The 12,399-nt window shown below is 34.5% G+C and overlaps 1 protein-coding gene across 6 annotated transcripts in view; it reads right to left on the reverse strand.

Annotated features, from left to right (window-relative positions):
- Kif2a (kinesin family member 2A) overlaps window positions 1-12,399 on the reverse strand; it is a 70,955-nt gene that overhangs the window by 29,487 nt on the left and 29,069 nt on the right. For 2 of the 6 annotated variants that reach the window (XM_071612572.1, XM_027938166.2), the window contains exons 2-6: window positions 7,497-7,591; window positions 6,349-6,468; window positions 3,976-4,030; window positions 1,655-1,777; window positions 983-1,083 (exon numbers count right to left, since the gene is read on the reverse strand). In XM_071612572.1, the coding sequence (XP_071468673.1) occupies window positions 983-1,083; window positions 1,655-1,777; window positions 3,976-4,030; window positions 6,349-6,468; window positions 7,497-7,591 (494 nt within the window). Of the gene's footprint in view, window positions 1-982; window positions 1,102-1,654; window positions 1,778-3,975; window positions 4,031-6,348; window positions 6,469-7,496; window positions 7,592-12,399 lie in introns of all 6 variants that reach the window. The other 4 variants (XM_071612571.1, XM_027938165.2, XM_027938169.2 and 1 more) reach the window with 3 other exon arrangements.

Here is a 12,399-nt window from a genome sequence, read left to right on the forward strand (position 1 = left end):
TCAGAACTATTATTGAAACTCACTTTCATTTGACCTGACAGGAAATAATACCAACTATATGAACTCAAAAACAGAATGTGATGTTAAAAATAAAGCAAACAGAGAGATATATATGTAAGTATTATGAAGTATACACAGAAAACACTTGGTGGCATCTATGCTAAGTATCAGTAAATATCTGTTTTGTGTATTATTTATTTCAAAATCCAACTAGACATTCTCAGGTAACTTTCAGGTGTAAGCTGATTTATTCAGGTTGAATATTACACTGGGTCCACAATTTCACATGAATTGGCAATCTAACACCATTTGAAAATACTACTAAATAAACAACCTGATGTTTTACTATAGGAAACAAGTTCTTAGACTATAATAGATATAAAAAAAAAAAAGCACAACAGAGGAGTTATAGGTTTAACAACAAAATTTCTAACACAAAGACCTTATAAAGGGATAAAAGACCATTGCTATTAAAAAGTTTTACTACCATTTGAAGGAAGAAAAGGACACAAGGTAGAGATTCATTCTTAATATTTAGCATAAACTGAAACACAAAATTCACCCCATTTCACTATGCCATATAGAACTTAATCATTGAAAACCAATAATGAAATTTATAGTACAATCATGTACCTTCCTGGGTTGTTTTTCCAAATGTATTTTTAGATCTTTTTAAAATTAAAAGACCATTAGTTATAAACATACCATACCATTAGAATTCTGTAACATAATAGCTTATTATTGAAAAAGAACAAACTTTGAAATGAACACATACTCACTAAACCATGTAAAAAGTACATGCAATAAAAATCTGCTATGGCAATTTGTTATCACAAAAGCTTATTTCATTCCTCAATATCAATTTAAGGAATTTTCTAATTCATACTTAAAATGAATAGCTCTATTATTTTTCACAAGTTAATCACATTCACTGATATAATTTAATCTTTGGTTGGAAACAAAATATATTTCTGTTACAAACCTGGGCTCTTTTTTCTCTAAGTTCTTGCTGTTGCAATCTCCTTTTTTCTCGTTTTTCTTGTAGTTTTTCCACTTCTTTCACACAATTAGATTTTCTACGTGCTGAAAGAAAAAGATGAGCTGCAGAAGTATAGTTTTCTTTTTAGAATACTGTACTTACAGAAAATTATGAATAATTTCATCACATATACAAAAAAATAAATACATATGACAAGGCATGCAATGCCAATTACACCTATGTGAACTTTACTTATGAGCTGCTTTAACAAAGCTAGGAACAGGACAATATACAAAACAGAGTCAAGAAAAATGACTCAAACATATTGATACATGTCATCTCTTGGTTTAAAAATCACAGATCTTTCAAATGAAAGTACTGAGAAGCCTAAGACTTTTTCCTATAATGCCTTGACAAATTATTATTTGACCAGAATTTTAAATTCAAAGTAATTGAAGAAATTTATGTCACACAAAATTTTTCCTCTAAAATATACATTTAAAAATGCCATTAACAGACTTAAAGTGGCAAAAACAAAAAATATTCTAGAGTGGTAAAATGAAATCTGCAATAAAACTTAGACGTAGACTTTACCATTTGGGAACTTATAAGAATGACCAAGAGAGAAAACATGTATGCCAAAAATGACTGAATCCTTGATACTGATTTACATACAAGGAGGTCCAAATTCCTTTTTTGCAGCTTGAACTGGAGATATATCTGAAACACTACCATTCTGTTGTGCAGAGGAAGACTGCTCAGGAAGTTGACTAGGCCGTGCACGTGCAGAACCAACCACTGTAAGTCAAAGAAATTTTAAATTCAGATCAAAAATCAGTAAAAGCTAACTTTGGTAAAACAGAGACACAAATAAAAACCAAAAACAAACAAAAAATCCCTGATTCTTAAATGTTGCATTTAGCAAATTACTGAAGTTTTTCTATTTCTGTATAAGCAATATAAAATAATGAATTATGTTCAATAAACTGACACTGCTTTAAAAAAAATTCAAATTAATATGTGCAGAGTAGCTTCCCACCAATGTAGTTTTAGTTATAAAACTCAATCTGTATAATTTGCATGAAAAAAAGGCAAATTTGATTTTTTAATAATAGTTTTAAAATTATGTGAGAACCCCTCCATGTCAAGATTTCAGACCCCAAAGGAAAATACAAAATATAAATTTTAAAAGCTTTGTTTTGAAAAATTGATCTTACTTAGATACAAAGAAAGCAAACTTAAGTCCTTCCAGACCTCTTTGAATTACAAATCCCATTCTTTGTTCCTTAAATACATAAATCTTAAGAGAATTTCCCCCACTCTAGATGTTATTAAATTGGAAAAAGGAACATGAAATTAAATATAAATAGCACACTACAAAGAAATATAAGGCTGGGGTAGCGGTTCAGCGGTAGAGCACTCGCCTCGCATGTGAGAGACCCTGAGTTGGATCCTCAGCATTACATAAATAAATAAAATAAAGATATTGTATTCAGTTACAACTAAAAAATAAATAAATATATAAAAAAAGGCAACCTAACACCTACAATACTGATAAATTAATAAAGTACAGTATTACCAAAAAAAAAAAAAAGAAAGAAATATAAACTTTCAAGACTCAAAGGACAATGTTTAAAAGAATGACTTTCCCCTCCTACCTCTCTTCTGATAACTCTGGCCCATCCTGTCCCAGTATCCACATATACAGGGACAATCAGAAATACTAAATTTAAAATGCTGAACAGTAGAAAAGAAATTAATTACATTTCCTGGATGAAAGCATATGAAAGACTGGAATTTAACTACAATTTATGCCTGTTCAGATTTTTCTTCTGCTAACTCCCATCATACTTTTTGGAAGCTTCCTGGCCAGGAAATTAACAAACCTTTTTTATAACTTTTTTTGTAGTTTTAGATGGACAGCATGTCTTTATTTTTAAATTTTTATTTATTATTTAATTTATTTAAAAATAGATTAAGGGCTGGGGATGTGGCTCAAGCGGTAGCACGCTCGCCTGGCATGCGTGCGGCCCAGGTTCGATCCTCAGCACCACATACAAAGAAAGATGTTGTGTCCAACGAAAACTAAAAAATAAATATTAAAATTCTCTCTCTTTAAAAAATAAAATAAAATAAAAATAGATTAAAATTTATTTTTTATGTGGTGCTAAGAATTGAACCCAGTGCCTCACAGGTGCTAGGCATGTGCTCTGCCACTGAGCTACAGCCCCAGCCCTAAGGTAAACATTTTTTTTTTTTTTTTTTTAAAGAGAGAGAGAGAATTTTTTAATATTTATTTCCCAGTTTTCGGCGGACACAACATCCTTGTTTGTATGTGGTGCTGAGGATCGAACCCAGGCCGCACGCATGCCAGGCAAGCGCGCTACCGCTTGAGCCACATCCCCAGCCCCTAAGGTAAACATTTTAATCATCACAATCAGCTGACTCCTTCCTTCCCCATTTCCTTCTTTCTCATAATGCTCTCCTCAAATTTGCAAAATTATTACTATTTTTAAATGTTTTTAAGTTGTTGATAGACTTTTTATTTATTTATTCATATGCAGTGCTGAGAATCAAACCAGTGCCTCCCACATGCTAAGCAAGCACTCTACCAGCCCAAATTTTCAAATTTACTGAGCTGACTAAAAAAATTACACATTTCATGGGGTTTATATTCATTACATGTTTTAAATCTTTTTAAAAAATATTATTGACATTGTTATGTAAGAAAATCAGGAAAAATTAAAAAATAAAATAAATTTTAAAAATTAAGACACATATGGCCTGAGAATGGAGCTCTGTGGTAGAGTGTTTGCCTAGTATGTGTGAGACCCTGGATTCGATCCCAGCACCAAGAAAACAGAAGACAGGGGAGAAGCGGGGGAATATAAACTTTAAGTAAATAATATCAAGGTAATATTTATTTTTTATTTACCTTGTCAACTCCTTACTGAATGGTCAATGGGTAAGATTAAGAGACAAAAGTTTTACTTTACCTCTATTATCTCTTGGAGGAGGGTCATTCTTAATAGATGCCACAGTTCTTCGATTCTATAGGGGAAAAAAAAGATACTCATTGTATTTTTTTTCTCTTCACTTCTCAGATACAGATCATGATCTCAGCTTCTTGAATGGATCAAAGTATGCAGACAAACAGTAATGTTACTAAATGGAGAAAAACTAAAATGAATTCCTATGATTATCAATATTCAAGTTCTTGAGTATAGAATATTCCCCTCCACCATCACCCCCAAATTATTAGGGAATTAACATGACCAAGGCACTGCTCTTAGGACTTTATATATGTATTAATTCATTTGATTTTACACAACCCTATGAAGTCACTATTATTGCTCTTCCCATTTTACAGACAGGGAAACTGAAGTAAAGAGAGGTTAAGTAACATTGTTATAATGTTATCCTGCCAAAACTTCATGGAGATTGAGTCTCCCTTTTCCTAAATACTTTTTTATTTTATTTTTTTAGTTGTAGATGGAGACAGTACCTTTATTTTATTTATTTATGTGGTGCTGAGGATCAAACCCAGTGCCTCATGCATGCAAGGCAAGCACTCTACCACTGAACTACAGCCCCAACCCTCCTAAATAATTGAGACAGAAGTGTTTCAGATTTCTCCATGTTTTAGAATATCTACTTATACATAAAGAGATACCTTGGTGACCAATTCTAAACACCAAATTCATGTGTATTTCATATACACTGTATATACAATAGACATAGATGTTAGTTTATACTGTGTTTTTGGTGCAACTGCATGTTGACTGTGACTCATCACACAAGATCAGGAATAAAATTTTCTACTTGTAACATCATGTTGTTTCTCATACAGTCTCGGATATCTGAGCATTTTGGATTTGGGAATCAGTAAGTTTAATTTTGGTTATCAGGATAATTAATAAAATACTAGTTCTAGACAGCTTAGCGCCCTTTGTTAAAATTAAATACTGAAATACTATGAAATATGTTTTGTTGTTTACCATAAAAAGGTTTTCTTAGGAGATTTGAAGACTTGGATACTGCATAGATTAGGGCAACAAACTTTTGATTCTATTATTTATTTACTACAGACCTCTTTTAATTCATTTCAAAAGTATCAAATAATACAGCTGTACACAGTCCTGGCTGCATATTCAGATGAGATGGATACTATCTGAAGGACAATAATGCTAGTTAAGACCTCCTTTTAAATAACACTGAATCTCTGGGAGTGAGGCCCAGATAGTATCTTTAACAATTATCCAGGTGAGGGGTTGGGGATAGAACTAAGTTGGTAGAGTGCTTGCCTGGTATGCACAAGGCCCTGAGTTCAAATCCCCAGCACCACCAAAAAAAAAAAAAAAAATCCAGATGACTCTAATGGTAAATAAAGGTTCCTAATGATATAGCAAGAAAGATAAACCTGAAGATCCTCCAAGATTTTGAAGCTGAATATGAAAAAAAGTCCATTTACAAGTGAAAACTATTGACCTCTAAACAGTAACTTTCAATATGCTTGTTACATGAACTGAAAAATATGACATGTTTATATGCAGAGTTTACAAAACAGAATGCTTTGTTTCCATTATTGTCTCTATCATAATATATTTAGATATTTATGTATGTCCTCCCTCTAAAATATTGAGTTCCTATAGGCTGAAAGCCATGTCACATTCATCTTTGTATTCTGTCCAGCACAGTACCTGCACAATATGGGGGGAGGGAGGGTGTCAATGAATGCTTTTTAAAAATTAAGTGCAAAGAATTGCAGATTCAGTAACATTTGCAGGACTAAGTGATTTTTAAGATGTTGAATTTTCATACCAAGTGTTAATGGTAATAGGTTGAGAGAATGGAAGAAGAATTATTTTTTGAAATACTAAAAGTAATGTACTTTTAGCTTTTATAAAAAGATAAATTGCTAGGAAGAATATATCATGGTTTTAAAGTTTATCTTCATAGATGATACACAAGTAGTTTAAACAGTTCCTATCATTTCTCATCTTTCTTTAATAAACATAAACAGCAGAATTATAACTTCATAAGACTATTAGGGTAGGTATTCATTATTCATAATAAAGTTATTTTTATTTACAAATGGTTCTAACTTCGATGTTTTTTGAAGCTATAAGTCTCAGAAAAAATCCTAATTAGGCAAGGAATTCCTTTGATCTTATCTAATGATTATCATAATTGCGAATTAGACAAACTCAATCCATGAAAGTGTGTGTTTTCCATTGATGTGGATGATGGAAAGAATTTTTTTTAAAAAAAGTCAATCAATACTTTTAAAATATACACAGCCTTCCAATTTTAAACCTGAAGACACGCACATATACATATATTCCCTGTTATAAATTTTCATCACTAACCTTCACAATTTTGTTTACTTTGGCTGAAGATGTTGAAGGTGGAGGTATTTCTGGACTGGGTTCAATTTCTTCATCAGGTACAAGGTCAGGGTTAAGTGAAAAGATGCTCTCCAGATCGATCTGTTTAAAACACACACATGTACATTTTGAGAAGGTATTTTGACAATTAACCTTTTCTTTTTCAAATGAATTTATACACAGTAAATAAATGATTTCAACCTAATGAGCAGCAGTACCTTGCAAACAAAATTGTTTAGAATAATTCATGTTTTAAAAAATCTCAAAAAGCATACTCTATTTTATTTAAATATTCTATTATATTTTCATAATTTATTTAATATGTACTGATGGCCACTTAGGTTATGTGTAATTTTTTAACACCATCATGCATATGATCTTATACTTGCCACATCCCCAACCCTTACTATTTTTGCGACAAGGTCTCACTAAGTTGCTAAGGCTGGCCTCCAACTTGTAATTCTCCTGCCTCAGCCTCTCAAGTGTCTGGGATTACAGGTGTGCACCACCACACCTGCTGCATATATGCTCTTGATTATATGAATTGCTAGTAGCACCGTGAAAAACAGAACCACATAATTTGCTTCTAGCAACTTTCAAATTTTGTGAGCTGGGTTAAAATAATACACTTCCATCTAATAATAACAGGACATGTGCAATCATAATAAGATATGTAAGGAAAGCCTAAGTTTTCTTTGAGTGAAAAATTTTAATCATGCCAAAGTTTTTAAGAAACGATAAAAAATACATGTATCATATAAAAATAATATACTTTTCTGTTTTTATACTCATAATTTTTTTTATGTGTGTGTGGTATTGGGAGTTGAACCCAGTGGCAGTTTGCCACTGAGCTACATCCCAGTCCTTATGATCCTCCTCCTGCCTCAGCTTCCAGAGTTTTGGTGATTATAGGCATGTGCTACAATGTCTTGCTATATTAAGAATCTTTCTTTTTGGTAATTGTAGATGGACAGCATGCCTTTATTTTGTTTATTTATTTTTTTAATGCAGTGCTAAGGATCAAACTCAGTGCCTCATACATGCTAAGCAAGCTCTCTGCCACCCCAGCCCTACATTAAGAATCTTGACAGCAGGACAAGAAATAATAAAATTTAACCCAGTGATCATACCTCTTTGCCTTTTGTGTCACCATTTTCTATCCATTCAACAGTTACACTTTCATTATCTTCATTTAAAGATGTTACCATTGCTTGGTGTATTCGGCCTAAGTAGGAATAAAACATACATTTTTAAAGCAATGAATGATGGCATTCCTAAATGTTGCCAAATTTTAATGTGCAATTTTACACACACACAACCACACACAGGATGCTATCTTTCTTATAAAGGAGTTTCATAAACTCTCAGGATTAGGGATAAGCTTTGTCCACAAGGTCATAAAATCAATCTGTTACTTGCTAAATCCAGGAACTAGCAAGACTAAATGAAAACAAACCTTTATTTTCAGTATACCTGCTAAACAGTTATGTAGTAACACTGAATGCTTAGAATTCCATTCTGTTAAACAGTTTTAATCATTAGAAAGTTTCCTTACTATGTGTCAAAAGTAACTTGGACACAGAATGCACCAACTTTTAATACTATACTAATAAAGATACGTTTTCTTTAAAAAACACATCATATACTATGCCAACACTGTATAAGAAATTTCATTGTAATTATTTTTAAATATAGAAAGAGAATCTGAGTCAAAAAAAGGCTGAGAAATAGCTATCTAAAATGTCCTCTTCTACACGTTGCCTCTCCAAATCTACCCTCCTCCTTACTTTGCCTAGGCCAGCCTTTCCATATATAGAAACAGGATATTATAAATGCACTCAACTTGTTTTCCCCAAACTTAAAAGATTGTGTGCATCTTACCTATTAATAACTATACAGCTAAATAATGATCTTAAATTATAACACAATATTCTATTTATCACAATTTATTTAATATGCACTGATAGTCACTTGGGTTATAGGCGATTTTTTACTATTACAGACACGGCTATGAATATGACAATATATCTGTCATTGCACATTTGTCAATTATCTCCTTAAGACAAATTCCTAGAATCAGATCAGTAAGTTTCTCATGTACGTATGCACATTTATACACACATATATATTTATTATTTCATTTTACCCATCCCACTTGATTATTAGTTAAGAAAAGAAACTGCTATATTTCTGTATCACCTATATTACCTAATAAAATGCTGATCATATGGAATTTTCTCATGTATTTTCTAATGGAAACCCTTAGGGCCTCTAGAATTTACCTTAAAATAATTTATATCTCTTTAAATATCTAAAACAAAACATATAAGAAATAATTTTATTATATTAACAATGTATTAAACAATATCTTTCAAGATAATGTTGGCATCATAAAAACCTGATTAAGTATAATGTATGAAATTTCTGTCAATCACTACCTTTTTCTATATGGGTTCATATAAAAATTTAGAGAATAAATAATCTTGTAACAATTCAAATATTAAGGATGTAACCACAATTTAGTCACTAGTGCTGCTTTTCTTTTTAACTAAAATTTAGTGGTTATCTTTTCATGATTATATATATGTGGGTGTGTACCCACACACACATAACACTATATATATGTGTATATGTGTGTATGTATACACACACACACAGAGACCTATTAATATGAACATCTGCCTAGCATTATATAAAACGAATGTATTGGAATTTAACTTTCTTTACTAAGTTAAATATTTCCAAATCACCTTCATTTACATTTCAACAGTAAGACCCATTCCTCTATATCTTCAGTGCTGAGGATTATTAATCTTATAATGTTTACTAATATGATTAGGAAATCCCATTTCTTGGTGCAAGATACCTATGTCTTTTTCTTGTACTACTATGATTTCTCCCAACTAGTCTACCTGTTTCCAAATATTCTGTCCTTCAACCTGTTCTCCAAACATCAACCCAACATTCCTGGCTAAAAATTTATTCAGATTATATTATTCCTTTGCTCAAAACTTTCTAATAGTTCCCCATCTCAGAGTAAAACAACTGAAGTTTTTCCAATGGCTTTTTAATGATCTATAGAAAAGCCCTACATAACCTGACACCTCAAAAGCTGTGACCTCATTCATCTCTTGCTAGAGTAAGTCTCCCTTTTAACACCACCTTGAGGAAGAACTTAAAAGTGAAAAACAAGTGAGTAAATGGTGCCACTTACTGAAATAAGTAGACAGTACAAGAAGCAAAAGTATTAGGGGTGGAGGGAAATGATAAACTATAAAAACGGTGGGAGCAATCAAAAGAAAGAAGCTTAAAAAGAAAAAATTTAAAATCCTTATTACAATTTGATTTGGAGAAAAGAAATTAGGTAAATAACCAATAGTGGTATGTGTCAATTGTATCCTTTGGGAAAGAGATACTGAGAAAAGAGTACAAAAAGAGGAAGAAAAAAAATTGGTCATGGAAGACTTTCAGCCCATGATGCAGATCTCAAATCCATGAAAGTAAAGGTAATATAAAGCAGGACTGAGTAGAAAAAGCCTCAGACCTAGATGTAGATCCATCAAAATCTTGGGAGCCCTGCAGCAAAGACTTCCCACTATGAGACCTGAACTGGACTTGAATTGGCATGCCAAGATCTGTTGCTGGGTAGAGGCTTCCCAGGCCTCAGCCCAAAAGATAAAGGATTCTAAAGCTACTAACAAGTGTATGCTATCAGTTACTTATTCTCTCTGGAACTAAAGAAGTTCTTTAGAACTTTGAGAGATGTCCAAGCAGTGCACCTACACAGTTGCAACAGGATATGAGTAAGAAAGAAAAATGAGCTTAACTAGTAGTGGAAATTAAAAGCAGATCCAGAGAGCCCTAAAAAGCCATGCTGGGGCAAACCTCATCACTATCATAATCTAGGAGGAGCTACCACTGCTGCATCAAGCCCTACAATCACCATCTCCACTATATGAATAGTGGAGAACATTAGTGGGAACAAGATTATTGCAACATAAGTACCAGGAAAAGTGAAAGGGTTTAATATAAGACATTAATATGGTTTCATCACAGAAAGAAAGTAAGTTCCTGAGCCCAAGAAAGAAGTGTTTGAATACCAGACTACTCTAAAGCAGGAAATGGAGAGATTAGAGTGGTGGTTGTTGAAGGAAAAAAAGTATGAAGATGGGCAACAGAATTACCACAATACTGAGAATGGAGTAAAATGTGCACATTCTGAAAAGCAAGTCCAATAATAAACTTTCCCACTGTTGAGAATCTACCACAGTATTCCAACCTTCATAAGAAGGAATAATTTGGTGTATTAAACTCTGAGGAAAAAAGCAGACTATTAGAGCAAAATATGTGTTAAGGCTATCGATCACAATTTCAAAGACTTTAACCTCCAAAGACAACATACAACGATTAAAAACAAGAGGATAAAAAAAAACAAGGAGAAAGCACCTAAGCATTCACAGTTTCCTTGACATCAGAACCTCCACCATTTCAACTGTCAAAGCAGACACCCAGAAAGTGTTAAACCACAAGTTAGATCTATCAGCTAAGACTCAACTCTGTAGGCTGCACAGGGAAGAAGTAAAAATATGTTGCCTCATCCAGTTTAACAAATAAATACAAAACTCCAGTAAGAAGAAATGAATAAAATGGCTAGAGCCAAATGGAGTCTTAAGTCTTGCTTTTCTTTATTTTTAAAAGCTTTGAGATTTGCTTTCTGCCAGCTGTCTTGATGGCTATGGCTACATTGTCCGGCAGCCGCACCTAGAGGTTGGAGCTGGGCTGCGTGCCGAGCCCTGTCCTCCAAAGGCTGGACCGCAGCCTTGAGCGCCTGGGTCGCCTGTTCGCCGCTGCACCCTCGGGCAGAGCCTGCTCTGGGGTTGTTCTGCATGCCCCTGCAAGGGGACCCATGCTTCAGAGGAGGGAGCCGGAGAGCCGCGGCGGCAGCCGCTTGGGCCCCGGGGGCTGGGCACCGGTCGGCGGCGCAGCTACGGTCGCGGACGAGCGCGGCGCCCCTGAGCGTGGCCCTGGGGAAGAGGCGACGGCGGCAGGGTTTAATTTCTAGAAATCTGGACTGGAAACAGAAGCAGCAGTTTGTATAATCCCAAGAACTTGCTTATGCCAGGAAGCTGTAAGGGCAACATGAATATCATTGAGGAGATCTAACATGGCAGCGGGCGGGGAGAGATCAAGTCTCTGACCTCTTCAACTGCGCGGGCATAGGGAGCTGTAAACTGTATAAATGCTGTTTGCTCAGGATCACTAGGCAATGCTGAGCTGACGTGGATCTGGGGTGTACAGTCTGGGCCCCTCAGAACACACACACCAAGCCCGGATCGGCTGCATCCAAGCTCCGGTTCGCCTGCTTCTCGTGACTCAGCACTAACAATCCCGCTGAAATAACTGGTTGGCCCTTAGGAACTTTCAGAGGTAAAAACCAACCGAGCCTTCATAGGAAGTGGCCACAGGATTGAAACGGGGATTGGGAGAGACAGTCAGGACCCACCCGTTGCATCGGTCACCCGGCAAAGGGAACGAACGGTCACCATTTACATGTGATACCACCTTGGCAGAGAATTGACGTCACGGGCGGAGGAGATAACTGCATTGAAACCAGCGCAACAGAGCTCCCAGGAGCAGCAGACATGGCGTGTAGCCAGTATTGTGGTGAGCGTCACAGGTGAGCGCGGCCTGGCTTGAGGAAACACAACAGAAGGCCCTAGGCACTCAGGATTGGAGACCCGCCCAGTCTGTGAGGAAGAGCTGCTACACAGTGATTGGTTCCCACTTAGTGAGAGGAGAAGCTTGACCCAGTGGGCACAGCTCCACCTACTGGAAGAGAAATTAATCGAACTCTATGACTGCATTTATTATTATTATTATTATCATTTTTTTTCTTTTTCTTTTTTTTTCTTTCATTTTCAATTTTTTGTTGTTGTTCTTTAACTTTTTTTAATGTTTCTAATTTTTTTAATTCTTTTATTTTTATTATTATTATAATTTCTTTAATTTTAATTTTCATTATTTTTATTATCA

The sequence above is a fragment of the Marmota flaviventris genome, chromosome 5, assembly GCF_047511675.1.
Source record: "Marmota flaviventris isolate mMarFla1 chromosome 5, mMarFla1.hap1, whole genome shotgun sequence".
Taxonomy (NCBI): Eukaryota; Metazoa; Chordata; class Mammalia; order Rodentia; family Sciuridae; genus Marmota; species Marmota flaviventris.